The sequence below is a fragment of the Astyanax mexicanus genome, chromosome 2 (assembly GCF_023375975.1).
Source record: "Astyanax mexicanus isolate ESR-SI-001 chromosome 2, AstMex3_surface, whole genome shotgun sequence".
NCBI classification, from domain to species: domain Eukaryota; kingdom Metazoa; phylum Chordata; class Actinopteri; order Characiformes; family Acestrorhamphidae; genus Astyanax; species Astyanax mexicanus.
Window position 1 is genome coordinate 71,194,442 of NC_064409.1, and position 25,317 is coordinate 71,219,758.

General features: G+C 37.4%; 1 protein-coding gene across 8 annotated transcripts; it reads left to right on the forward strand.

Annotated features, from left to right (window-relative positions):
• Positions 1–33: 33 nt before the first annotated feature.
• brd8b (bromodomain containing 8b) lies at positions 34–25,226 on the forward strand. Of its 8 annotated transcripts, XM_049474871.1 has the most exons (21): positions 34–153; positions 2,400–2,496; positions 4,859–4,928; positions 5,083–5,132; positions 5,603–5,725; positions 5,872–5,952; positions 6,139–6,203; positions 6,903–7,045; positions 7,413–7,604; positions 8,596–8,637; positions 8,784–8,886; positions 10,695–10,820; positions 11,276–11,454; positions 12,746–13,249; positions 14,603–14,790; positions 15,543–15,635; positions 15,728–15,796; positions 16,860–17,142; positions 17,338–17,436; positions 21,725–21,769; positions 23,054–25,226. In XM_049474871.1, the coding sequence occupies exons 1-21, from the start codon at positions 135–137 to the stop codon at positions 23,111–23,113; spliced, it is 2,631 nt and encodes an 876-aa protein (XP_049330828.1). In that variant the 5' UTR covers positions 34–134; the 3' UTR covers positions 23,114–25,226. The 8 variants fall into 8 exon arrangements, with proteins under 8 accessions (XP_049330828.1, XP_049330830.1, XP_049330831.1 ...); XM_049474873.1 differs by lacking the exon at positions 21,725–21,769; XM_049474874.1 differs by lacking the exon at positions 17,338–17,436.
• The last annotated feature ends 91 nt before the right edge of the window (positions 25,227–25,317 follow it).

The window sequence follows — 25,317 nt, forward strand, 5'->3', positions numbered from 1 at the left end:
GTTACGTAACTGGGTTCGGATTGGTTTTTGACTCTTGTGGGCTGCCGTAATTGTCGTTTTGGCTAAACTGGTCAGCGGAGAGGCTAACGGGTTACGGAAGGCGAGGAGAGCGCGGCGCGGCTTTCGCATCGAAAATGTCGAGCGGAGTGGGAAGTGAGTTCGCTGTTTTCACCCAATACTGCACGGTTTAATACTCATATACATAAATACTGCGTTTTAAAGCATATAATTCGCGTCTGTTTATTGGAATAGTTACGTTAGCTACCTAACTAGATAGCTAAGCTACGTAGATACCTCTGTGTTGTGCTTGGGGTTAGCTATGGTAGCTAGCTGGGGTTGTTGCTAACAAAAAGCTACGCGGGCTAACATAGGTTACACAGACTCGCAGACGGTAACGTTTATACGTTTATAGAATGTATAGTCTTTAAGTAGCTAGATATGGTTTAACTTTTATATGTATGCATACACATAATTTAATGTCTTCATTGTATTGTTTTTATCAATAACTTTAGCAAGTCAGCAGTATAGCCTGTCCTGTATAGCGTTAGCTAGCTTGCTAACTATAGAGCTGTGACCGCCTGCTCGGTAGCTTACTAACGCTAGTTAGCTTAGCTATCCTAGCTAATTAGCTAGCTAGCTAACTACAGTACTATCTAAATGGTAGGTAAACAAACAGGTAGACCGCTGTAGAATTAGACACTTTGCAGTTAACACTCAATAAACACAAACAGTTATTGCTATGAGCGCAGGACATTTCCTTGTTTTATGCTAGAGCTGGACAACGTATTGATATTTTATAGTATCGACAATTGGTTATTGACAGGTGGCGTAACGGCGAGGTTTCTTTTGCATGTTAAGCTCTATGCAGCCAGGCTGTTCTGCGGTCGTTAATTCTGTGTATTCGGCTGATTTTCCCTTCTTTTACAGTAACTAATGCTAACGCTAGTATCACATTCACACGCTGTTTCAGTTTAGTCAGGATATAGTACTCAAACACCCTGACAGGACAGCAGAACTTGGTTAATCTGCTCTATTTAATCTTAACAGGCCAGCGTTTTTGTACATTTTCTGCCTGATGTTACACACCTAAATCCTGAAGATTTCTATTTAAGAGTTGTTAATAAACGCTACTTCTAATAACGCAATAAACGCAAATTCTAATTGTAATAAAAATTATTTAGAATGTAATTAAATCTGCAGCTTTACAAATATAATTAAAAGCAATCATGATAAAATTGGCACTTTCCTAAACTTCAATTTAAAATCAGTATTTTCCTCAATACAAATCAAACATTTTATATCTTCAAAAGCTTTTGTTTTGTTATGTTTGTCTATTTTTTACGTCTTTTTTCAAACCTGCAGAATTGGGTTGATTCCTGTTACTGATCTGGAATTATTAAGTGGAGTAGAGAGAAAACAGGCAGCTTCTCCAAGTGTCTTGTAGGAGATTTCAAAGCCCTCAAAGTTTTTAGAATGTGAATAACCTCATTTTACTGCAGAGAAAAAGGGTTTTGTATCACCTACACCTGTAGCTCCTATATGGGACAAGGCATGTTAAGGGGTTAAAAAAGCTGTCTGTCTGAACCTTTAAAAAATCCCTCACAAAATTAAGCTTAATACACTAAATGAGTATGTATACACTGCCGTTTCTACATCTGCCAGTAAGATTGTGGCTGTGAAACCTGTTCTTAGAATGAACTATGTGGATAAATACGTTTGGAGCCCCTAAGGTGACATCATGTAAAAAATAAAATAAAATAACGCTTGGCCACGAATTATTACGGTGTGGGAACGAGATAATTAAGGCGTGGAAACAATATCCTAATGCATGAGAGCTAGATAATTAAGGCATGGCCACGGCTTATTAAGGTGTGGGAACAAATTAGTTCATTAAATCGTAGCCATTAAGGCGTGGCCACAATGTCCGTTTGCTTCACAGCTAACAAAGCTAGCAGCTCTCAGGGGCAGAATATGACTGCCTAAGGAAGGTAAACATGTCTGTATACTGTCTGCATCTGAACCAATCAGCTTTTAGTATAAGTATTAGGTGTCTTTTTTTTTATTTAGAATTATGCCGTATTTCACTGCAAGAGACTCAAAATATCACTATAATTCATTCAGAGATTAAAATAAAAAGAAACCAACCCACTCTCCCACTATTTTCTTACAAAAGATTATCTTTGGATTGGAGCTCATGGGCATTGTAGTGTAGTATAGATTGACATTGTAGACATTGAAGCTTGTTTACTGATTAGATACAGAGTAGGACTCATTCGGCTTGCTATTGTGTGTGAATCTGGCAACCTGTGTGAGCTTCATGCCTTGGGCAGAAGTATCTTTCCAATGAGATTTTTTGCTATATCCTTCATCACTAATTTATACGATTCTTTGCTGTGCAGAACACAAAATGATGTCCCTGGGACCAACAGAACCATGGTCCATCCGGGAGAAACTGTGCCTTGCATCCTCTGTGATGAGAAGTGGAGATCAAAATTGGTAAGAAGATATTGTAATTAACCTCAAGTAACCCACTGAAGCAAGGGAAATTGCATAATAGCAGTAATCCAATTCACTTCTGTTTTAATTGATTTATATAGTGTTTTTTTTTTTTTTATTACAACAAAAAAGCAACATGGAACAAAGAGATCCAAGCCTTTTTTTTTTGGAGAAAGCGTAAAGTCAGCAGTGGCAAGGACTGAGACAATCTTAACCTACAGTTGTGGTCAAAAGTTTACATACACTTGTAAAAAAACATAATGTTATGGCTGTCTTGAGTTTTCAATAAGTTCTACAACTCTTATTTTTCTGTGATAGAGTGATCGGAACACATACATGTTTGTCACAAAAAACAGTCATAAAATTTGGTTCTTTCATAAATTTATTATGGGTCTGCTGAAAATGTCACCAAATCTGCTGGGTCAAAAATATACATACAGCAACATTAGTATTTGGTTACATGTCCCTTGGCCATTTTCACGGCAACTAGGCGCTTTTGGTAGCCATCCACAAGCTCCTGGCAAGCTTCAGGTCGAATGTTTGACCACTCTTCTTGACAGAATTGGTGCAGTTCAGCTAAATGTGATGGTTTTCTTGCATGAACCCGTTTCTTTAGCACTGTCCACATGTTCTCAATGGGGTTTAAGTCAGGACTTTGGGAAGGCCATTCTAAAATCTTAATTCTAGCCTGGTTTAGCCATTCCTTTACCACTTTTGATGTGTGTTTTGGGTCATTGTCTTGTTGGAACACCCAACTGCGCCCAAGACCCAACCTTCGGGCTGATGGTTTTAAGTTTTCCTGCAGAATTTGGAGGTAATCCTCCTTCTTCATTATCCCATTTACTTTCTGCAAAGAACCAGTTCCTCTGGCAGCAAAACATCCCCAGAGCATAATACTACCACCACCATGCTTGACAGTAGGCATGGTGTTCCTGGGATTAAAGGCCTCACCTTTTCTCCTCCAAACATATTGCTGGGTGTTGTGGCCAAACAGCTCAATTTTTGTTTCGTCTGACCAGAGAACTTTCCTCCAGAAGGTTTTATCTTTGTCCATGTGATCAGCAGCAAACTTCAGCCGAGTCTTAAGGTGCCTTTTCTGGAGCAAGGGCTTCTTTCTTGCACGGCAGCCTCTCAGTCCATGGCAATGTACAACACGCTTTACTGTGGAGACTGACACCTGTGTTCCATCAGCTTCCAAATCCTTGCAGACCTGCTTCTTGGTGATTCTTGGTTGACTCTTGACCATCCTGACCAATCTCCTCTCGGCAGAATGTGATAGCTTGCGTTTTCTTCCTGATCGTGGCAGTGACACAACTGTTCCATGCACTTTATACTTGCGTATAATTGTCTGCACAGTTGCTCTTGGGACCTGTAGCTGCTTTGAAATGGCTCCAAGTGACTTCCCTGACTTGTTCAAGTCAATAATTCGCTTTTTCAGATCCACACTGAGTTCCTTTGACTTTCCCATTGTAGCTTTTGTAGCTGAGTCTAATCACTGGGTCAAATGAGCCCTATTTAAATGGGCTCATGAGAAGTCAACAGCTGTAGTCAATCAGAATCACTTACAAGAAGTGAAGAGGCCATGACATGAAGCTAATTTGATTGACACAACTCGCTACATCACCAAAATTGACAAATTTTGTTGCTGTATGTATATTTTTGACCCAGCAGATTTGGTGACATTTTCAGCAGACCCATAATAAATTTATGAAAGAACCAAATTTTATGACTGTTTTTTGTGACAAACATGTATGTGTTCCGATCACTCTATCACAGAAAAATAAGAGTTGTAGAACTTATTGAAAACTCAAGACAGCCATAACATTATGTTTTTTTACAAGTGTATGTAAACTTTTGACCACAACTGTACATGTAATGAATTTTAACAGGGATATAGTATACTTGCTATTATTTCTGTGGGACCAGTAAATGTTAACTACCTCTCAACCATTGCACATTTAGCTTGGATGTATTTATTAAAGTGTTTTTTTTTTTTAACTCACAAATAAGGACAAACAGCATAGTATGTGTTTTTAGAAGGCCCATTGTTATCAAAAGCTTATAAATTGTGTTCCTATGGTATACAGTATTTGCACTCTGTGCTCTTGACATGCATATGTGGAGAGAGCTGAGCCCAGTGTAATTTCATTTAATCATTGGAGTTCATTGGGTTTAATGTAATTGCTGGTGTTCATCGAGAATAATGGAATGACTGTCAGTAGTATAGAATAAAATTAATGACCTGTGTCTAAAACACGTTACTCTTCCATCTGGGAGCTTTTACTGATTTCAATTAGTCCATCTACTGCCCAGAAGATGAAATTGAGATGAGTTTTGACATGCAGCTCTTGTTTTTTTTTAGGGTGTCCGTCAGCAGAGCTATCAAGCCATTTTCAGAGTCTGGACGTCCTCCGGACTGGTTTTCTCAGAAGGTGCTTGCAAAGTATCTTCTAATTAATAAAGCTGGACATTCTGTTCATTCTGAAATAGATGCAAACCATGCATACTATGTTTGATTGGTAATCTTAAATTCAGAGCTGGTTAATTTAATGCTGATACATGTGCATTTTCCTGTTACCACTACAGCACTGTGCCTCTCAATATTCAGAGCTGTTGGAGACCACTGAAGCCCCTAAGTAAGTTTAATTACAGTTACACACACATGTCAAGTGTTCATTACATGATGGCATCTTATCTTTGGTCCCTTACAACACTAGCAGATTTAGTAGTGTATTTATTATCCATAATGACCACAGGACTCTACACGTTTTTTATAAAATTTTTAATATCAAATGGAGATAGTAGGATGATGATGGTAAGAAGGAAATATTTGATCTCTGTTTTTTCTCCTTTAAAAAAATAATTATTTAAATGCATTTGTTTTTTTCTTACATCAGAATGCAGTTTATTAAATTAATATAAGATAAAAACTCTTATTTAAACACGTAAAGCAGCATCTCTTGCAATGCATCAACTGACACCTAATGCAATTCCTGTTTGCAACATAGTTTTTACAATAATTAAATACTTATACAGGCACACATTTTTTCTGTTATGAGTGCATTTTGTTATTGAGTCTTTGAGACATTGTGTTGCTGTTCAACAGGCGCAAGCGTGGTGAAAAAGGAGAGGTGGTGGAGACTATTGAGGATGTTATTGTGCGCAGGCTGACTACTGAGAGGATTGATGAGCTCAAGAAGCTCCTCAAAGACACTCAGGAGAAATACAGGTGCCCTGGCTGACCTTTCAGTATTGTTGATTAAACCCTAAACACAGCATTAAAAAAAAAAAACTTACACTGTGAATTTATTGTATTTTGCATTGTCAGTTCAGATCCTTAGTTTCTCTTGTCTTGTCTTCTTTTCTTATTTGCAGAAAACTGAAGAAGGAAGTAGATTTGATTCAGGCAGGTCACATGGACTCCAAACTGGAGGAGTTATGGGGGGATATTGAACAGTAAGACTGTCCTTTTATATTATACTGTCTCACTGCATAATGTTTTTTGGTATTTAGCAATAATTGTAACCTGCATGTTTTGGGTGTTATTGAGCTGATCTAATTGAATAATGAGATTGAACCGAAACATGAATGCAAAGTGCTTTTTTTTGTATTGATGCTATGTGAACACTGTACGTCTGACAGAAAGAAGAAGCAGGAGGAGGATGAGGCTGAGCAGAAGAGGAGAGCAACAGAGGCGGCCTATCAGGGTAGGTGCTGTGCATATGTAAAACACATAATTTAAATGTTTTTCATCATTTAAATAAGGCTTTACAAACAATAATGATAAAGCTATGTAAAATTGCTCATGGAGCTAAATAAAATATAGATGTAATAATTATAACATAACATAATAATGTAACATAATATAATGCTTATCTTAACACAGATAAGACAAGATGTAATACAACAGGGTTCATATGGTCATGAAAATCCTGGAAAAGTCATGACATTTGAAAATAGCAATTTCCTGGCCTGGATAAGTTTTGGAAAAATAAAAATATCCAGAAAGTTTTGGTAAAATCAAGGAAATTTGCTGTCTACAAGTGTTTGTTTCTATTTATTGACTGAGATAAGCTATTTTGGGCTAACACATACATCAGCTCAGAGTTATTTGTAGCCCTAGACAATGGAGCTCTCAGAATCTCAGGACATGCATTTTATTATTAAAGATTGTGTGTCAGCATTGCTTAAAGATTTTTTTTTTATCATTATAGTTTTAGTTGTTTTTTAGTTTTATTGTCCATGTCTGCACTGATGTTTAAAAGATTGTATAATCATGTAAAGTCATGTTAAAAGTCATGAAAAAACATGATACAAATAGTACACAAAACAGTGCACACACATTAAAGTAATACGAATATGTTTTCCTTACATTAAGTAAAGCATGCCATTATTTGTCTCTACAGCACGTCAGGCAGCTAAAAACACACCAAAGAGGCTCCCAAGTGTCACTGTCCGGTCTCCACTAGGGGCCAGTTCACCCAGCATGGACCTTCCACTTCCTGATACCCCTCAGCCTTTAACAGAGGAGTCCTGTCCCAGTCCTTTGGTAAGTAAACTGATTATTAATCTTACTTTTGATCAGTAATAATTCTGAATAGAACACACAGCCAAGAAAATTATTGTATACTCGGTCATGTCAGATCATTTACACTTACATTTTTACTAAGCCAATTATTTTTCATATACAGTTTTCATGTGTGTTATAAATACAGTTTTGGAAGGAACTCTGCAGACTATATTAGAGGTATATTTAGGATCATGTAAACCCCCACACCACAACAAATAAACACCAATATTCAACAGTATTTAAAACATTAAAAAAATAGTAATAGTAAGTATTTTCAAACTAACAAATTAAATGTAATTTAAATTAAACCATAAAGTAATAAAATAAAACCTTTTTTTGGTGACAGACTCAAGGAGTGACCGTGTTTGTGCCGATGTCTGAGCCAGCTGGGCCAGGACCTAAAGAGGGAAGCCTGGGTGCTGTTGTAGAAGAATCCCCTCAAAAAAAGCTCCTTAATCAGAAGGCCACACCACCGCCCTCCCCTTTACTGTCTGAACTGCTGAAGAAAGGCAATCTCCTATCTGCTAGCCCCAGACTGGTAAGTACAGGGGCAGATGGGGGAGGTGGAAGGAAAGGGGAAGAAGACAAAATGCACTGTGATATATATGTAAACTTAATGTATTGAAATATATATTGCTTTAGGGTAGTGCAGTATGGCACAGTACAGCTACTAATCCGAATCCCAAACTCATTAGAGCTTTCAAATAGCTTAGTCATCTTATTAACTACTCAGTACATGCCAAATGTAATCACTGTCATTTAGCCAAATAGCTTTTGTACAAGAGTACATGCATGTGCTTATTTATAGCAACAATTTTGTATAGATTAGATAACCTCTATAGTATATTGATTAATACATTACCTCTGCATTGTGATTGTGTATTGTATTGCCAGTATGAATTTTTAATGAATTTTGCACAGACTAATTTTACTGTTGTTGAATTGCCACTTTGGGTTAGGTATTAGCTACATAGCACGTAGTTATATAAAACAAATTAAAAAGCCTAACATTGGTGTAACCATTGTAACAGTAAAATATGATATTATTTAATATAGACCTAAAAGCCGATTTAATACAGCTTTAAATTAACTTGGATGCTTATTTACAGTCACAGCAGTTTTTCTAAAATGTGAGATCAGGAATATGTGGTTGTGCCGTGTCATACCTGCCACATATCATCTAGTGAAAAAGTGCTATCATTCATAAGTTAAGTCTTTTTGCAACAAGCTGATTCATGCATTCTCTATTTTAAGCATTCTGTATGCATTCTGTCTCTTAATATTATTAGTATTTAGGGTCATTTTCCAAGAAACGAATTAAGCCTTGACCTGGACTACATTTCCCTTTCAGTTGTACATTTCAATACAGAATACAGTGTAATCAAGGACTAGGCTTAATCTACGTTTAAAAGCAGTCAGATTTTTAAAACTATTTCAACAGTCATGCTGCCATATTTCTTCTAACCTGGGCACAAGTGATATTCCATCCCTTTCACGCATAATATTTGCCATTTTTCTTTTGCTTTCAGTTTTTACAAGTGGAGGCATTTTTGGCAAAGCAAAAGCATGATGTAAGCTCTTACTGTCTGGAGTTACACGTGCAAATTGATCCTTTACCTTAGCATGTCAGTGATGATAAATAACCACAAACACTTGTGCTTAGAAATAAAGATGGCATGTCAGACTCCGACAGTGAGAGTTGTTGATGTGTTTTCAGGTGGTGGAGGGAGAGGCTGCTGTGGCTCTCAGTAACGGTGCTCATGGGGTGGAGGTTCACACCTCCTCGACTGGTCTTCCATCTGGTCATGAAGTATCTGCAGGTAAATGCCTAGATCTGGGTATTTATATTGCTGCATTCAACAGTCTGTATATTCCAAATGTGTTTTAAAAGGTGCATGTTCATGGAAGTTAGAAATGAAAAGATTACATAGAACAATGAAATAGACTCGTGCAGTAAGTACAAAAAACAGCTCTCATGTGATGCCCCAGCCAAAAAACAAATTTGATCCATGATTATCTATTCAGCCTGCACACAGAACTTAGGTCTTCTAAATATGTGCTTCTTTCTTCTCAGATCTTTTTTGTAATTTGCCTTTTTAAGGGGTATGAGAATTTTAGTGTGTTTGTGCAATAAAATGTCATGATTTCTTTTTTAGTTTGTCTTCGTAATACATCTCAAACCAGTCCTTCCCAAGTTGGCCTATATATTTGCTGAGGACCGGTTTGACAACCACTGATGTGATTCCAAAATAGACCACTGAATGCTGTGTGTCATTCTATAGCCCTCAGTATGCCCGTGTTTGTCACTCTGGATCTAACCTTGTTTTTTTTTTTTTTTTAAATGCAGAAATTATTGGAGACATTGTTTCTCTGGTGAATAATTTAATATGTTCAGAAACCTATATTTGTGTTTTTTTTTCTAAACATGACTAGATCTTTTTGAATTATGCTTCATTTGTTTAAGAGTCAAATTTTAAAGCAGCACTAGGTAGGATTTCCTTGATATTTGATCTTTTTATAGAAATAAAATTACAGCTTGAAACTCACTGCAGCCCTGCATTGAGGTGTAATATGAGGAATAGTGGTGTCCTTGTGTCTGTGCCAGAGCTCCTCTGAGCTCAAACCAGACTCTGTAAGTTTTCCGAGGCGGCCGTGACCAACACTCACGAGAACTGCGACCTGCTTTACGACCTTTAGTTCTAACAGTTCTATAAGGACTACTGGTTCATTCTTTACAAAATAACATACAGACACTCTGACAGAAGCTGGAAAAAGACCGAATATGTCTGTGAAAGCCAGAAAACGAGAAAGAGAAACTAATCCGCCTGAAACATTTATTATGCTCTACAACTGTAGGGGGAGCCCGCAAGTACAAAATCTCAATCCTACCTAGTGAAGCTTTAAGTATTGCTACATGTAAGTTAATGCTACTTTCATACTGAGTTGACTTCAGTAGACATTAGTACGATCAGCTCACGTCACACTCATAGACCAGCTAACCATCAAACTCAAATTAAATCATATGCTCTCCTGTACAAGATATGTTTAGCTAGTTTACTTACCAACATGGAGCATGTTTTTACCTGGATGAGCAGCTTTTCAACCACATTAATAATTGGGGAACAGCTTGCATCATAATCTGAAACCAGTTACCAGCTAAAGCTGGTGTTTGACAAGCCCTACAAGTTGATCTTTACTTGGGCTGCACTACTCACCATGATCAGAACCTTTTACAATATTCGTAATCATTCTTGCAAAAGGATGACAAACCAAAAAGTGATATGCCAGTTTTAGTCTGGTGTAGCGTACCAACATCTAACTGATGTGCATTAGCATTAGCATTTGCTGACATATAGCTTAATTAGCGTATATATACTCTCAAACATTCTCGTAATTCAGAGGATCCAGTGATGTGCAGGAAAAAATTGTATGCACACACACAAAAAAACAAAAAAATACATAAAAGCATTTTATTATTTATTCATTTCTGATATTAAAAGTCCCACATATATAAAGACATAAGTCATCTATAAACGGACAACACAAGCTCAGTGGTCTATGGCTTGCTGCTTTTAAAGTGTGAGTGTGTGTTTGTAGCTCTATGTATGTGTGTGTGTCTCCGTGTCAGATGCGCCCACGTTATCCCGTCTGTTGGAGTGCTCACCCACAGTCCAGATGCCAGCCAGCACTGAGCCCCCTAATCCCCCCACTGTAGCCCCCCCTGCTCCAGGACACCACTTTATACCCAGCACAGGTCTTTGCCTCTCCCACTTTTTCCTCATCCACACCCTCCCTATCTCTCTACCTGTCTGTGTCTTTCTGCTTGTCTTTTTCTCTCTCTCTCTTTCTCTCTCTGCCAAAAAAGCATGATGACTTTTGCCTAATACTGGTTGGTGGTTTGTACATTTAAGTTTTTATTTTTAGATGCTTTTTATATATTTTAAACCGTGTTTGTTTGCCTGTTTGTCCTCATCCCATTCATCCATTTAGTTGACGTGTTTGTCATCTCTTGTACGTTGTCTCAAATCCATGACATCCATTAAACCAGCCTGATGCCTGGATGGGCTTTTTAACGCATTAACACGGAGCCATGCATCTCAAAGCTGTCTTCTGGGATGTTGCCAAAAACACAGCTTATCATCACCTTCCAGCGTAAACAGTACTGTTCTTTAAGATAAAGACAAATTGTGTGTTTGTGCGTTATGTTAGGAGCATCAGTAGCAGAGTGTTCTGGTCCTGAGACAATGCTGGCGGTGCAGACCGACTCCGAACAGACAGAGGGCCGAGAGGGAGAGCTGGTCGAGGAGAACCTCGTGGCTGTGTCTTACATGGGGGATGAACTGGACCTGGAGACTGTGGGGGATATCATTGCTATTATTGAAGAGAAGGTACTGCATGTGTGCTGCAAACAAACAAACAAATTCACATAAGTAGACTTCAGATGGTGGCTGTTTGCATTTTTCTTTTTTGTAGTGAGTTTAATAGGGCTGCAACGATTAGTCGATGATGACGATTTTTTTAATTTGTCGACTAGAAATTTAATTGTCGACTAATCCTTAATTTGTAACAGTATTGCATTACACAAAGTGCAGGGGACAGAACTGCAATGGGAGATAGATAAATGGCTCACTCCAAAAGTGCCCAAACACACCAGATTACCAGATTTTTAACCACCAAATATCAGTAATTTCCAGTAATTTCCTTTTTAACAACCTCTAGACATTTAAATGCCTTTTTTAAATCTCATGTTCAGCTGTTTCTATAGTTTTATCATTCTATCATAGAGATGGAGGACATGGCAGAAATAATCGTTGACTAATTGAAAAAATAATCACTGGATAAGCCGCCTACCAAAATAATCAGTAGTTGCAGCCCCTACACTTTAATGTACTAAACTGTCACATTAATGCTTTTGGTTTGCTAGAAGCTGGTTAAAAGTGCACATAAATTAACCCTGCTAGGAGGTAGAGGTAGAAAATCAGAATATATATCTTAAGCCAAATGTCTTATTAAGCTCCGAGTGCCATTTGTGCATCCAGAAACAATATGTGCAGTTTAATTAACAATAATACAGTGTATATGTAATGTAATGTAATGTAATTTAAAATGTAATGTATATAAAATTCCAACCGATCCTGTGGATGGTCCAATACGGATACATTGTTTTTCAAAGCTTGCTTTTGATATTCTGTAGGCTAATTCCAAATCTCATCTGAAAAATGGCTCAGCACTGCTCTCCTAGATATTTGGAGGATGTTCTTGTGTGGCACAGAGATTTTCACCATTAATATATTGACCACCACTTGTTCTGCCCAGTGATGGCCATAAAAATAGAAAGCAAATGACTGTAAAGATGATTCTGCTAAAAGCAAGTAGCCTACATAATATTAATCTACATCGTCTTCATGTAACTGTATTGAGTTTAAGCTCAAATTACTTTAAAATTACTATTTTTCCTACCAAAATGTTGTAATTGCATCCAACTTTTGTGAAACGTTTGGATGGAAATGCCCAGCGGTAAACTTTTATTATTCTAATTTTTGCAACATTTTAGTATAGAGGCTTTGTCAGCTGCATAAACACTAATAAGACTCTAATAAGTGATCCACACAATTTAATCAACAGTTGATTCCTTTATTGTTTGTTACTTCATTTGCTGTGTTTTCTATTTCCTATCAGGTGGATGAATCAGTGGAGGTGTTGGATGCGGCCGCAGTGGAGGCTGCGCTCTCTCTGTGTGAGGAAGCCGTGGCTGGGGGCCATGCTCTTTCTGACCCCTGGGAGCACCAGGCCTTTAAAACAGTCGAGCCAGAGCCTAGCCTAGTTACCCCACAGCCTAGAGTTACTGCTGAGGTCCCGGCAAGTTTGCCCATCCCAGAGCCTCAGGAGGTAGAGCCAGCCATGCCGCTAGAAGACGCTGGGGAATCTGGGACAACCGAGGGGCCGCTTGGTGACTCTGAGCCTGCGGCCCCACCAGAGACGACGGTACAAACGCAGGAGCCTGAACAGCGACCACCTGAAGAGAAAGAAGGAGAGCAAGAAGCAATAAAGGAGGAGGAGCCAACAGCGAACAGAACACCCTGCCCTTCAGTGAAGGCTGAAAGTGAAGAGTGGGCTCAACCTGAGACTGAAACTCCCTGCCTCGACTCGGAGGACAGCTCAGCATCAGGGAGAGAACAGAAGGTAGCTGGATTTTTTGTGTTGTAATATCTTTCCTTTTATTATATTTAGCCTGGAAAACCAGTCCAGTAACATAAGCTATGATGACACCCGCTCACGCATTTCCAGCCCAGACCAAAGATGATACCGGCCACAGAAATACAAGCCACAGTGATTTATTTTAAACAAATAGTAGAATTTTCTTTAGGGATAAGAATGCCTAAAATAACGAACAAAGGATTGACTTACCTACCAAAAAAAAAAAAGAAACAAAAATACATAAATCTTCCCTCCCTCCCTAACTAACAAAACACAGGAGAAAATAACCACTCCCCCAAAGAAGCATGTCTTGTCCCCTACAGTGCTACATTTGGCTTTTTGTAATGTTTGACGTGTGTTTACAAAAGTACTGTGACAAAACATTAAGGTTAAATAACGTGTTCTACTTCAATTATCTAAACAGCTTGGGTTTTACTCACAACAGCACAAACAATAAAATAAACAGCCAGGTGGTTTGGTCTGGGCGGCGTGGTGGTTGAATGGGTCGGGTGTCGCGCTGTACTCCACATCGGCCAGCGCTTTATTGTGATGCAGGATCAGGATCAACTAGTCAGTTCCTCCCTCTCACAGGTAACCTGCAGGATTGATAAAAAGAGTGAGATAGCATAGAAAGAGAAGGCAGCAAAAAAGAAAACATAAACATCTCCCTTTGTAACACTTATCATAGCGGGATCAAGTAATGAAGTAAAAATCTGACTACAGGCATATTGTCGTAGTGTCAAATTTGCATTTCAGGGTTTGTACAGTGATGAAAAACCTAGAAAAGTCATGGAATTTGAAAATAGCAATTTTAAGGCCTGGATACGTTTTGGAAAATTAAGAATACCCAGAAAGTTCATCAGTGAAAATTGGTCTACAGTTTTGTTTTAGTTTATCGAGAGAGAAAATCTGTTAGTTCAGTAATTTAGTCCTACATAATGGAGCTCTCTGACACACATTTTATTATTGAAGATTGTATGTCAAGATTTTTTTATCAGATTCATTTTATGCCAACTATGATAAATTTTGATTATAGTTTTAGTTGATTTTTGGTTTTATTGTCCATGTCTGCACTGACGTTTTAAAAATCGTATGGTCATGAGAAGTTTATTTAAAACAGTATGAACCCTGGCATTTGGACATAGCCCTAGAATCAGTGTAGTTTTACTGCCTATATCACACTAATTGTCTAGACTTATTCAGATTAAAACCATATATTCCACAGTAAGATAACATCGGACACTTTGTTGTTGAATGTTTATAAAATAATAGAGATGAAGTGGGTGCTGATCTATGATATAATTGTTATATTGAGTGACTTCATATCCTTCCTTACAGGTGAAGGAAGAGGATGGAGGGAGTGAAGTGGATGGAGATGAAGGGATGGAGATGAAAGAGTGTGGAGAGGGTCCGTATCTCTCAGAAGTGGACCCTCCAGCCAGTGAGAGTGAGGATGGGTATGGCACCAACTCCCAGCGATACACCACTGCAGACTCCACCGCCAGCAGCCCTGCCTCCTCTCAGTTGTGAGTATTGTGTGTCTGTGTGTATGAAGCATTAGAATATAAAATCATATAAAATAATGTTTAATAAACTGCTGAATGATGGTATTTTATAGTAGTGCTGGGCGATATGGGAAATATCATATATTACGATATGGAATTTTTTATATTACGATAACAATATATATCATGATGATATACCACATTTAAGTATGTTTTCAGTTATTCTTCAAAAAATATGACAAAATAATCATTGCTTACTTTTTTTCCAACTTTATTTCAAAGTTACATTAAACCAAACTTTCATGAGAATTACTACCTTTTAGTGCAGCAATATATATGTATCAAATGAAAAAAGATGAGGTAGATGCAGTAGCTAATTTTTTCAAAAGAACAATGCGTCTCCATTGTTCAGCTCCCATGAGTTTAATAACGTAAAGCATGTCGCAAACCGGCGTGTCCGTCAAATAATGTAAAACAGTATCATGTCGCAAAACCACATTATGAAGCTTTTTTTTGGCGAAGATTACTTTATTATCACTTATATAAACCGAGTTTATGCGAAGTGACCACGCCAAATACATTTCATCGTAGCCTACTTTATATATTTGCATGAATAATTGATGAAATTACTGTAGAAACGAGGTAAGGTAAGTAGGTAAGTAGCACGATAGACACTGTTCTATTGTCCCCACGATATTTATCGTCATATCGCACAGCACTATTTTATATCTTATTACATATGCTTCATTTTAATTCACACATCTCTGCATCAGTTCCATATGCAGTGAGGATCAAGAGGCTTTGCAGGCTCAAAAGATTTGGAAGAAAGCTATCATGCTGGTGTGGCGGGCAGCAGCCAATCACAGGCAAGTGTTAATCATTTAGGTCAATGCTGAACAGTTGCAGAAGCCCAGGTTTTAACAGTTTATAATGTAACAGTTTATATTGTGTTGTGCAGGTACGCAAGTGTATTTCTACAGCCTGTGTCTGATGACATCGCTCCTGGGTACCACAGCATTGTCCACAGGTATTTAAATAAATAGCTGAACTCACAAATATCATGTGTTTTTATATGTTATCTCATAAACTCAGTGGAACCACAGGCTGTACCTGTCTTACCCCCCAATTAGAAACAACTCAGTTAATTTGCATTGCTTTGCATGTAGTTACCAATTAGTTATCCCTAGGGTGTATAAAAAGGCCACAGAAAATAAAGGGTTTAAAAGAAATTCCACCAAGTTTTTAAATGAACGCTTTAAACGTATTGTTGTATTCTTATCACTACTTCTGTGATCAGATCTCACTAAAATAAGAGTGGGCAGTAAGTATATTGTATTTAAGTTGTAGTGTAGGGTATAGTAATAATTACAATTTGAATAAACATTATTATAGTATATTTTCTGAGAACATTTTTATTCTGGCACTACTATATTTTGTATGTTAAAATATTTTGATGCACAGGGTTTGTATGGTCATGACAAAACTGAAAAATTAATGAAATTTAAAAATAGAATTTTTTAGGCCTGGATAAGTTTTGGAAAAATAAAAATACCCACAAAGTTTTGAAAAAGTCATGAAAATTTGCTCTACAAATCTTTGTGTTTCAGTTTATCGACTGAGAAAATCTAGTTAATTTAGTAAATTAGCCCTACACAATGGAGCTCTCTGGATCTGACACACACTTTATTATTAAAGATTGTGTGTCAGATTCATTTTAGGCGTACTGTAATCAATTTTGATTATAGTTTTAGTTGATTTTTGGTTTTAATTTCCATATCTGCACTGTTTTAAAAATTGTATGGTCGTGAAAATTTGCCTAGAAGGCATGAAAATCATGAAAAAATCATGTATTTACTAGATTTACTACCCATAAACTAGACAACACTGTTGTCAATGAAGTTGAAATAATGGTGTGTGTGTGTGTATGTATATATGATGTTAAATAAAAAATAAATACATTTTCAGTGCTAATATGGCTTATGATGGTTTATTATTGACCTATACATGCTATCGTTAATGCATCATTACCATTTCTAGTATTTTTAAATTATAGTTTTGTGACACTCAAATCACGTAAATCTCCCCTCAAGGCCCATGGACCTGTCAGCGATCAAGAAGAACATTGAGACGGGGCAGATCCGCACGACGGCAGAGTTCCAGCGGGACATCATGCTGATGTTCCAGAATGCAGTGATGTACAACAGCTCAGATCATGATGTTTACCACATGGCTCTGGAGATGCAGCGAGATGTCCTGGAGCAGATCCAGCAGTTCCTGGCTACCCAGCTCATCATGCAGACCTCAGAGTCCGGCATAAGTGCCAAAAGTCTGAGAGGGCGTGAGGCTAACCGCAAACAGGACCCCAACGACAAGGTAATCCCCACAAACACACACACAGATACAAAAGGACCTGCGGGAAGGAGCCCTGAGGAGACAGATGAATAAATATTCAACTAACTAACCCCTGATAACACACATAAATATATAAACCTACCCAGAGCATTTTGCTAAAGTCCCTATCAATATGGGTAGTGGGATTAACGCTAACCCCCAGTCTCATATATGTAGACCCTGAGCCCAGCACACAAAGATGCACATTTAGAGCCAGAACCAGCTGCCATGCCCAGAAGGAAAAGAAACAACTCCAAACAAGATACTATGGAAAAGGTCAGTGAGACTAAAACACACACAAACTCCCACACAACACAAAAACACACACACACACACACACACAAATATTGTATTTATATGCACGCACAGGCACTTAACAAACAAAGCAACAACAGTAGGTTATCAGGAATTTTCTCCTAAATTAGAGAATCAGAGTATTAAAAGCATTTACCTACTATTCCTTTTTTATATCGGGGTTGTAAAATATGACAAACAAGCGTCCAGCGTTCCTTTAATGTAAATCTGAAGTAAATGTACTATTAACGCATCAGTACAGTGTTGCCACACGTGTGTGCATACTCTGCCCTGCTTCAGAATTGCCATGCAATTGCTGTATAAAAATAATATGCACACAGTTGTGCACTGAGCTTTTTTCCAGATTTAGGATATGGTAAGATTTTGTTATCGTTTTGTGGCCAAAGTGACTAGTGACAAGTGTCAGTGACTGTTTCTGTCCACATCAGCTGCATGACCTGTTCCATATGCATGCCTCCTTGTGGTGTCCAGTCATGTGTTCCTCATAGTTAATGTAAACAATTGTAACTAATAGAAACACATACCATACCAGACCATACCAAGCTAAATCAGTACTGGCCTTTCATCACTACAACTGCTTTCAGTTTTTGTATATACACAGACATACCAAAAGTCATGGAACAGGAAGTCACTCTAGTCATCTAGTCAGATGCTATTGGTCATAATCCACTGCACTGTGTACTGTGGGTGGAAATGCCTGCTGTGAAATATTTCTGGTAGGTACACGACACTGTGATTTAAGGAATCATGAAATGTTAAATGCATCCACACAACTTGAACAAGCAAGGAAAAATATCCATATTTTGTTTGCGATACATTATTAATACCTGGCATCAAATATGGATATTTTTATTGAAACATAGGTGATCTAAACTTCCTTAAACACTAAAACCATATTTGACCTACTAAAGTTACTGCTGCATTGCTCCACATGGCGCTAATCAACAAACAGGGTAAACCTGTGGTGAAGAATATTGGTTGTCAAATTCTGTGAAACTCAAACACCAATAAATCAATAATTCCTGTTTTTTGCTTATTTAGGAGTATTTTATCCTCTTCAGTAACACAGGTTCCACAAAGTATTGTAGAGAACTGTCTTGTAATATATATTATCACAATATCGTGATCACCATTATTGTGGGCAACATGTCGTGGTAATATCTAATCATGAGATGCCCTGTGATTCCCACACCTAACAAGCCATACCCTGAGGTAACACTTATGATCAGTTGACATACTGCTATCCCATGACTTTTGGTATGTCAGTGTGTGTGTGTATAATTAGATTTTTTTTGTGTGTGTGCATGACAATGGACAGTGTTAAAGAATAAAATGAGTGGACCTGGATGCAGGTTGCATTCAAAAATATGTGCAGCTAGTTGATTCAGATCAGATTGCTCAAAAGCATATCAGAACTAAACTCACTGATGTATTGGTGGATCTGACTCTCACTGCTATATAACATTAGGGCTGTAACTAATTATCTCTAAAATAAGTTAATATGTTGACTGTGTGATTGATTCATACCATTAAACCAGTACTTACCAGTTAAATGTGTTATTTTACCTGTCCCTTATCCACCACTTATTCCCCAGAAACAGTCAATAAATAAGCTTTTTAGCCCCTTCATTTATTCAGAAGTGTTCTGCATATATAAAGCATGTACTGTGAGGAAAATAAGTATTTGAACACCCTGCGACTTTGCAAGTTCTCTCACTTAGAAATCATGGAAGGGTCAAATTGAAATTTTCATCTTAGGTGCATGTCCACTGTGAGAGACAGACATAATCTAAAAGAAAAAAAAAAATCCGGAAATCACAAATGTATTTTTTATTTATTTATTTATTTTTATATAATTTATTTGTGTGTTACTGCTGCAAATAAGTAGGCCTAGCCAGTATCCAGACCTAAACACTGTAGAAAATCTTTGAAGGGAGCTCAATCTCTGTGTTTCTCAGCGACAGCCCAGAAACCTGGCTGATCTGGAGAAGATCTGTGTGGAGGAATGGGCCAAAATCCCTGCTGCAGTGTGTGCAAACCTGGTGAAAAACTACAGGACCTTTATAATCGCAAACAAAGACTACTGTACTAAATATTAACATTGATTTTCACAGGTTTTCAAATACTTACTTATTTGCAGCAGTAACACACAAATAAATTATTCACAGGGTGTTCAAATGCTTAATTTCCTCACTGTATACTGGAATGACCGTGTTTATCATATGGACAAATTAGGGAGTTTGAGTGCTAATTTTAGTTCAATTTCTTTCTATTTGTAACAATTTCAGCAACAGTGTAGTTTAATATTTGAAACCCTTATTATTAAAGTGTGAGGCTTTGAACCAGCTTTGTGTCAAAACAAAACCGTCAGCTGTGCTAGAACTGCTCTCTCAGTTGTGGCTTCTCTCTCTCTCTCTCTCTCTGTGAGATAAGATAATCTGATTACCACAAAGCTTTTGGGAATCCAGGCCCATCGTGGTTATTTATGCCATGTTTTTAGGTTGTGTTATTTGTCAGTCTTTGTGGAAATTGTACAGTCTTAACACCTTACCTCCTACTTTCTCAACCAGCGCAATACCCCAGCACCCCCTCATGATTCACTCATTGAGTCCTCTTTCACAGAATGTGCACGTGAGCGATTTCATCACATACAGTGACATCAAACATCTTCTTATTTATCACAGACATGTTACACATACAGATCACATGGATCAGTCCAAGCTTTCTCTCTGTTTCACCTGTATTTCTGTCCCACCTTTACCTGCGCTTGTCTCTGTGTTCGTCTATAACCTGCTGTGGACTAACACTAGCTTGTGTGTGTGAGCTTTCTTCTGATTCTCTGCTGCTAGAGATGCCTAGCTTGCTCCGTGTTTTGTGACGTTGCTTGCTTTCACCCACAAATGTTTATTAGCATCCAGCTGCAGCTTCGCCAGAGGTGTTATAAACAAGGAGTTTGGTCATTGATTGATTGAAATATGAATGTGAGGTCCTGAAACATTTTTAAAAAGAGTCAATCGACTCCATTGCATTAGTGTGAAAAGCCTTGTAACTGTAAATTACACACACAAAAACAAACTACAGCTAGTTGAGTCCCGTGCTAACTAAAAAGACAGTCTCTAAGTGTTTGGTGAAAATGTTTGATTGCACTAAGCATGCTAAAAAAAATATTGATCTTTTCAGACGGGATGAATTTTATGGATTCATCAGATTCTGTTGTGCTCGGTTTAATCTCCCCATCTCTATTCTGTTCTAATTTTGCATTTCTCTGGTTTAATAATAAGTGAATGAGCAGATGAAGACTGAGTTTTGGGAATCTGATATCTCTATGTTCACAGTATTTCTTGTAACAGCACCATTAGCAGCACTGTGGTTGCTTGGGTAACCAGCTAAAGCGGTTGTGCTCAGAAAAACTCTAAGCAAACCCAGTATTAGACTTAATATAGTTTGCTTTGCAGAAGCGCACTGATGCTGTTTATTAGAATATTTAGTCGCTTCCCCACAAAATATTAATGCATTTAATTTAAAAGAAAGCATTCTAAAGGACTGTTGCTTTAAACTTAATAAAAACAACTTAAAAACTTGTTTTACTGAGACAATACATGCATCCATTTATACTATAATACACTTCAATTTACCATTTTTTATCAATTTTTTTACAGAGTGCTAATTTTCTATATTTGGTTTATACTGTATTGATTTAAATGGACTATGAAAATGAAAAAAAGAAAATAGTAGTGTTTTTAAGGCTATCTGGAGCTTTTATATTAAAGATTATATTAAATATTACTCCCATCCAGCCACAGGCCTCAATTCCACCCAGCACAATGCTTCTGAGCAACCAAGGGCTTTGTCTGTGAAGCTGCAGCTGGAAGCCTCTCGAAATATCACTATTAGCACAGCTAATAAAGAGTAAATGTTAGTTGGGACCAGTTATTTTTATACATTGTTGTGAATCTAACTGGTTTCAGTTTCATATTTCCTTTATTATTAGCAGTGCTATGCTTCTGTTTTTGTGTGCTGAAATCCAGACACTCAGAAATCACCTTGTAGATCACTTTTGCAAAAATTCTGTCTGCTTCAGCTCTGTCTGTAAGCCTGGAATGTCTGTGTATTTGTAGTTTTGTTTGTATGTTCCTGTAGGTGAAAGATGGTCTGTGTGTGTGTGTTGATGGCCTGAGTTGCAGAAGCGAGTGAGTGTGTGTGTGCGTGCGCGTGTGTCTCTTTCTCACTGCTGTTTGTCCTCCTACAGGACAGTCTCCCCATGGCCTCTCCTGCTTTCCTTCTCTCTCTTTTTGTAAGTATCCAGGTTACGGCTTTGCTCTCTGCCCCCCTAAATCCTGTCTTTCCTTTTCTCTCTCTCTCTCTTTTCTCTCTCTCTCTCTCCTGCACAGATGCACACGTGTATAAGCGTTTCAAAACACACAGGGTTTACACTTAAGAGAGTACACAGGTGTACAATTTATGTCATCAGTACTAAGTACAAGATATGGGTAATAGTTTTGAACAGAGTGCCCTTTGATAACAGTTTATTATTACTAGAACATCTTTAGATGTTGCATCTCCATTTTCAAGGGGTCCAATAACACAAACAAAACAAAAACACGTACAAACATTACATGCATCTGATAATGTAAAAATTGACTAAGAACTTTTTAAGTCATGTTTTATGTTTGAATGTATAAAATACTTAACAATTAATTAGCTCCTTAAAATATATATTTCTTATATTCCTTATTCATTCAAATGAAAGTAATTATCTTTATAGTGGTCGGACAGTCAGCCATAACATTACTACCACTTACTTAATAATGCCTCTAAGCTCAAAGTGTTCACTTGCTGTTTAATATATCCCAGTAATATACAGCTCTGTAAAAAATAAGAGACCACTTAAAAATTATGAGTTTCTTTGATTTTACCAAACTTAAAACCTCTGGAATATAATCAAGTGGAAGATGGATGATCACAAGCCATCAAACCAAGCTGAATTGCTTTAATTTTTGCACCAGGATAGGCATAAAGTTATCCAATAGCAGTGTGTAAGACTGGTAGAGGAAAACATGCCAAGATGCATGAAAACTGTGATTAAAACCAGGGTTATTCCACCAAATATTGATTTCTGAACTCTTAAAACTTTATGAATATTAGCTTGTTTTCTTGTCTAAAAAAAGCACTGCATCTTTTTGTTATTTTATCCATTTTTCATTTTCTGCAAATAAATTCTCTAAATGACAATATTTTTATTTGAAATTTGAGAAAAATGCTGTCCGTATTTTATAGAATAAAACAACAATGTTCAATTTACTCAAACATATACCTATAAATAGCAGAATCAGATAAACCGATTCAGAAACTGAAGTGCTCTTATCTTTTTTGGTGCTAATGTTATGGCTGATTGGTGTATGTTGCACGTGTTTGTTTTAGTTCATGCGTGAGTAAGGGACTGGAAAAGCCCCCCGTCTTGTTTTAAGGCCTGTTACATGGCCAGTATTAAGCACACATGGTCTGGTGGGTCAAGGCTAACGGACTCAGCAGACTCATGCCTGCCATCCCCTGTTTTCCCTGCTTTCTGTTCTTTTAGGATGGAGGCACCAGGGGGCGCCGCAGCGCCATAGAAGCTGACATGAAGATGAAGAAATGAAGAGAAGTGGTGGATAGAAAACTTCAAAACCAACAAGGCTCTAAGGGCTAGACTTCCTTGCCCAAATCAATCCTGGCTGTGAATTAAACTGGAGTTAAAAAGGACCAGATAAGCTGAGAACAGAGCTCTGAGACCAGTGCTCTGATCTTAAGCAGAGCAACACTTGGTTATTCTAATATGTTCAGTTGAGGAAAAACTCATATTTAAGGCTTGAAGCTTAGTTTTTGGGATGTTCGATATGATAATCAGCCTTTATGCTTTAAGCAGGAATGTACAACTCCCATCATCGCCACATCGTCACAACGTCTGAATGTTCCTCAGCGTGCAGTAGCACCTGGAATGCGCCGCTGAAGTTGTCTCAGTTTGAAGGGACTTGGTGTCGGCTGCAGAAGAAATATCACGTGGGTCAGTGTTCTAGGATGCACGTGGGTTCCGTGCTCAGAAAAAGATTGGTTCTCGATCACATTTGTGTGTGGAGGTGTTTTAAAAGGTGTTTGTAGCATTGATTAGATGTGTGGTTCGAACCAATGGAACTTTGAAGACAGAACACAACACTCAACACTAGCATGTGTGAAGGATGAAAATGTTCTAACATAATGTCAATTAGGGAATGACATTCTAGAACAATGAAAGTCTGAAAACAATTTAAGAGCAGCATGGTTGAGAACATTCTCGAAGGGTATGGAAGTCTGTAAGCATTCTAAAAACATCAGTTTTTTCAACATTCTAGAACAGTATTTATGTCTGAATGCATCCTAAGAACATCACAGTTCAGAACATTCTAGAAGGCTGAAAGAATCATAAGAACAGCGTAATTGAAAATTTCTAGAATTGTACGGAAATTCTAAATAATTCTAAGAGTAGCGTGATTAAGAACATTCTAGAGTGGTATTGACATCTACAAGCATTCTAAGAACACAATGATTTAGAATATTCTAGAAATGGTATGGAAGGCTAAAAGAATTTCAAAAACAGCATAACTGAAAATATTCTAGAACCGTAAAGAAATCAAAATAATTATAACAGCAGGATGATTAATATGACATTCTATAATGGTATTAAAGTCAGAAAGCATTCTATGAACAAAGTTCAGAGATCATTCATCCTAGAATGGCATTGAGGCCGAAAGCATTCTAAGAACATCACAGTTCAGAACATTCTAGAACAGTATTTAAGTCTAAAGGCATTATAAGATCATCACAGTTTGGAACATTTTTAGAATGGTATTGAGATCTAACAGCATTCTAAGAACATCCCAGTTCAGAACATTCTAAAAGGCTGAAAGAATACTAAGAACAGCATAATTGAAAATATTCCAGAATTGTACTGAAATCCAAAATAAGCATGATTTAAGAAAATTCTACAATGGTATTGATCTCTAAAAGCAACAATGGTTTAGAATATTCTAGAATGGTATGGAAGACTGAAAGACTTCTAAAAACAGCTGAAAACATTTTACAATTGTAGAGAAATCTAAAGTAATTCTAACAACAGCATGATTAATAAAACATTTAAGTCAGAAGGTATTCTAAGGACATTAAAGTTCAGAACATTCTAGAATGGTATGAAAGTCCAAAAGAATTCTAAGTGCATAAAGATTGATTGAGTACAAAAATCCAAAGAACTGTGAGAACATCATGATTTGAACCATACTAGAATTATAAGAAAACTGAAAGCATTCTAAGAACAGCATGATTGAGATCATTCTAGTGGTATGAGTCATGTGGGAATGGATGGATATATAAGAACATTCTAGAACTCTTTGAAAGGAGGAGAGCATTGGGTTTGTTGGGTCACTGTGCTCTGATCTTTTAAAGGATGGTGTGAAGCGGTTCTTGCTGAAGCTACTGTCTGTAGTACTTCTATGTTAAATCAAAGTAAACGTGAATTGTCTGTCAACCAATGCAGCTAAAATGTGAGTAGGAGAGCATGGAGTTGAAGTTAAAACGTGTCTGCTGGATAAATTATTTGATCAAACTGATTGTAGCTTTAACAGTGTAGAAATGGAAGGTGTTTATTTACCCAAGTGTAGTTCATATCTCGAGGTGAATTACATGTAAACGATCCTTTTCTACTTGTTTTAATTTGTGAGTTAATAAAATATTGGAATTCATTCGGTTGCGGTTTCATTTTCACTGTGTCTGACCTGAGCTGGTCAGGTGATGCTGACTCATTATTACACTACTGCTCAGTTAAAGCACTAT

Coding starts and splice junctions, on each gene's coding strand:
- brd8b (XM_049474871.1), top strand. Junction 13,250..14,602: donor CATCAGGGAGAGAACAGAAG/GTAGCTGGATTT, acceptor CCTTCCTTACAG/GTGAAGGAAGAGGATGGAGG. Junction 15,636..15,727: donor CGGGCAGCAGCCAATCACAG/GCAAGTGTTAAT, acceptor TGTGTTGTGCAG/GTACGCAAGTGTATTTCTAC.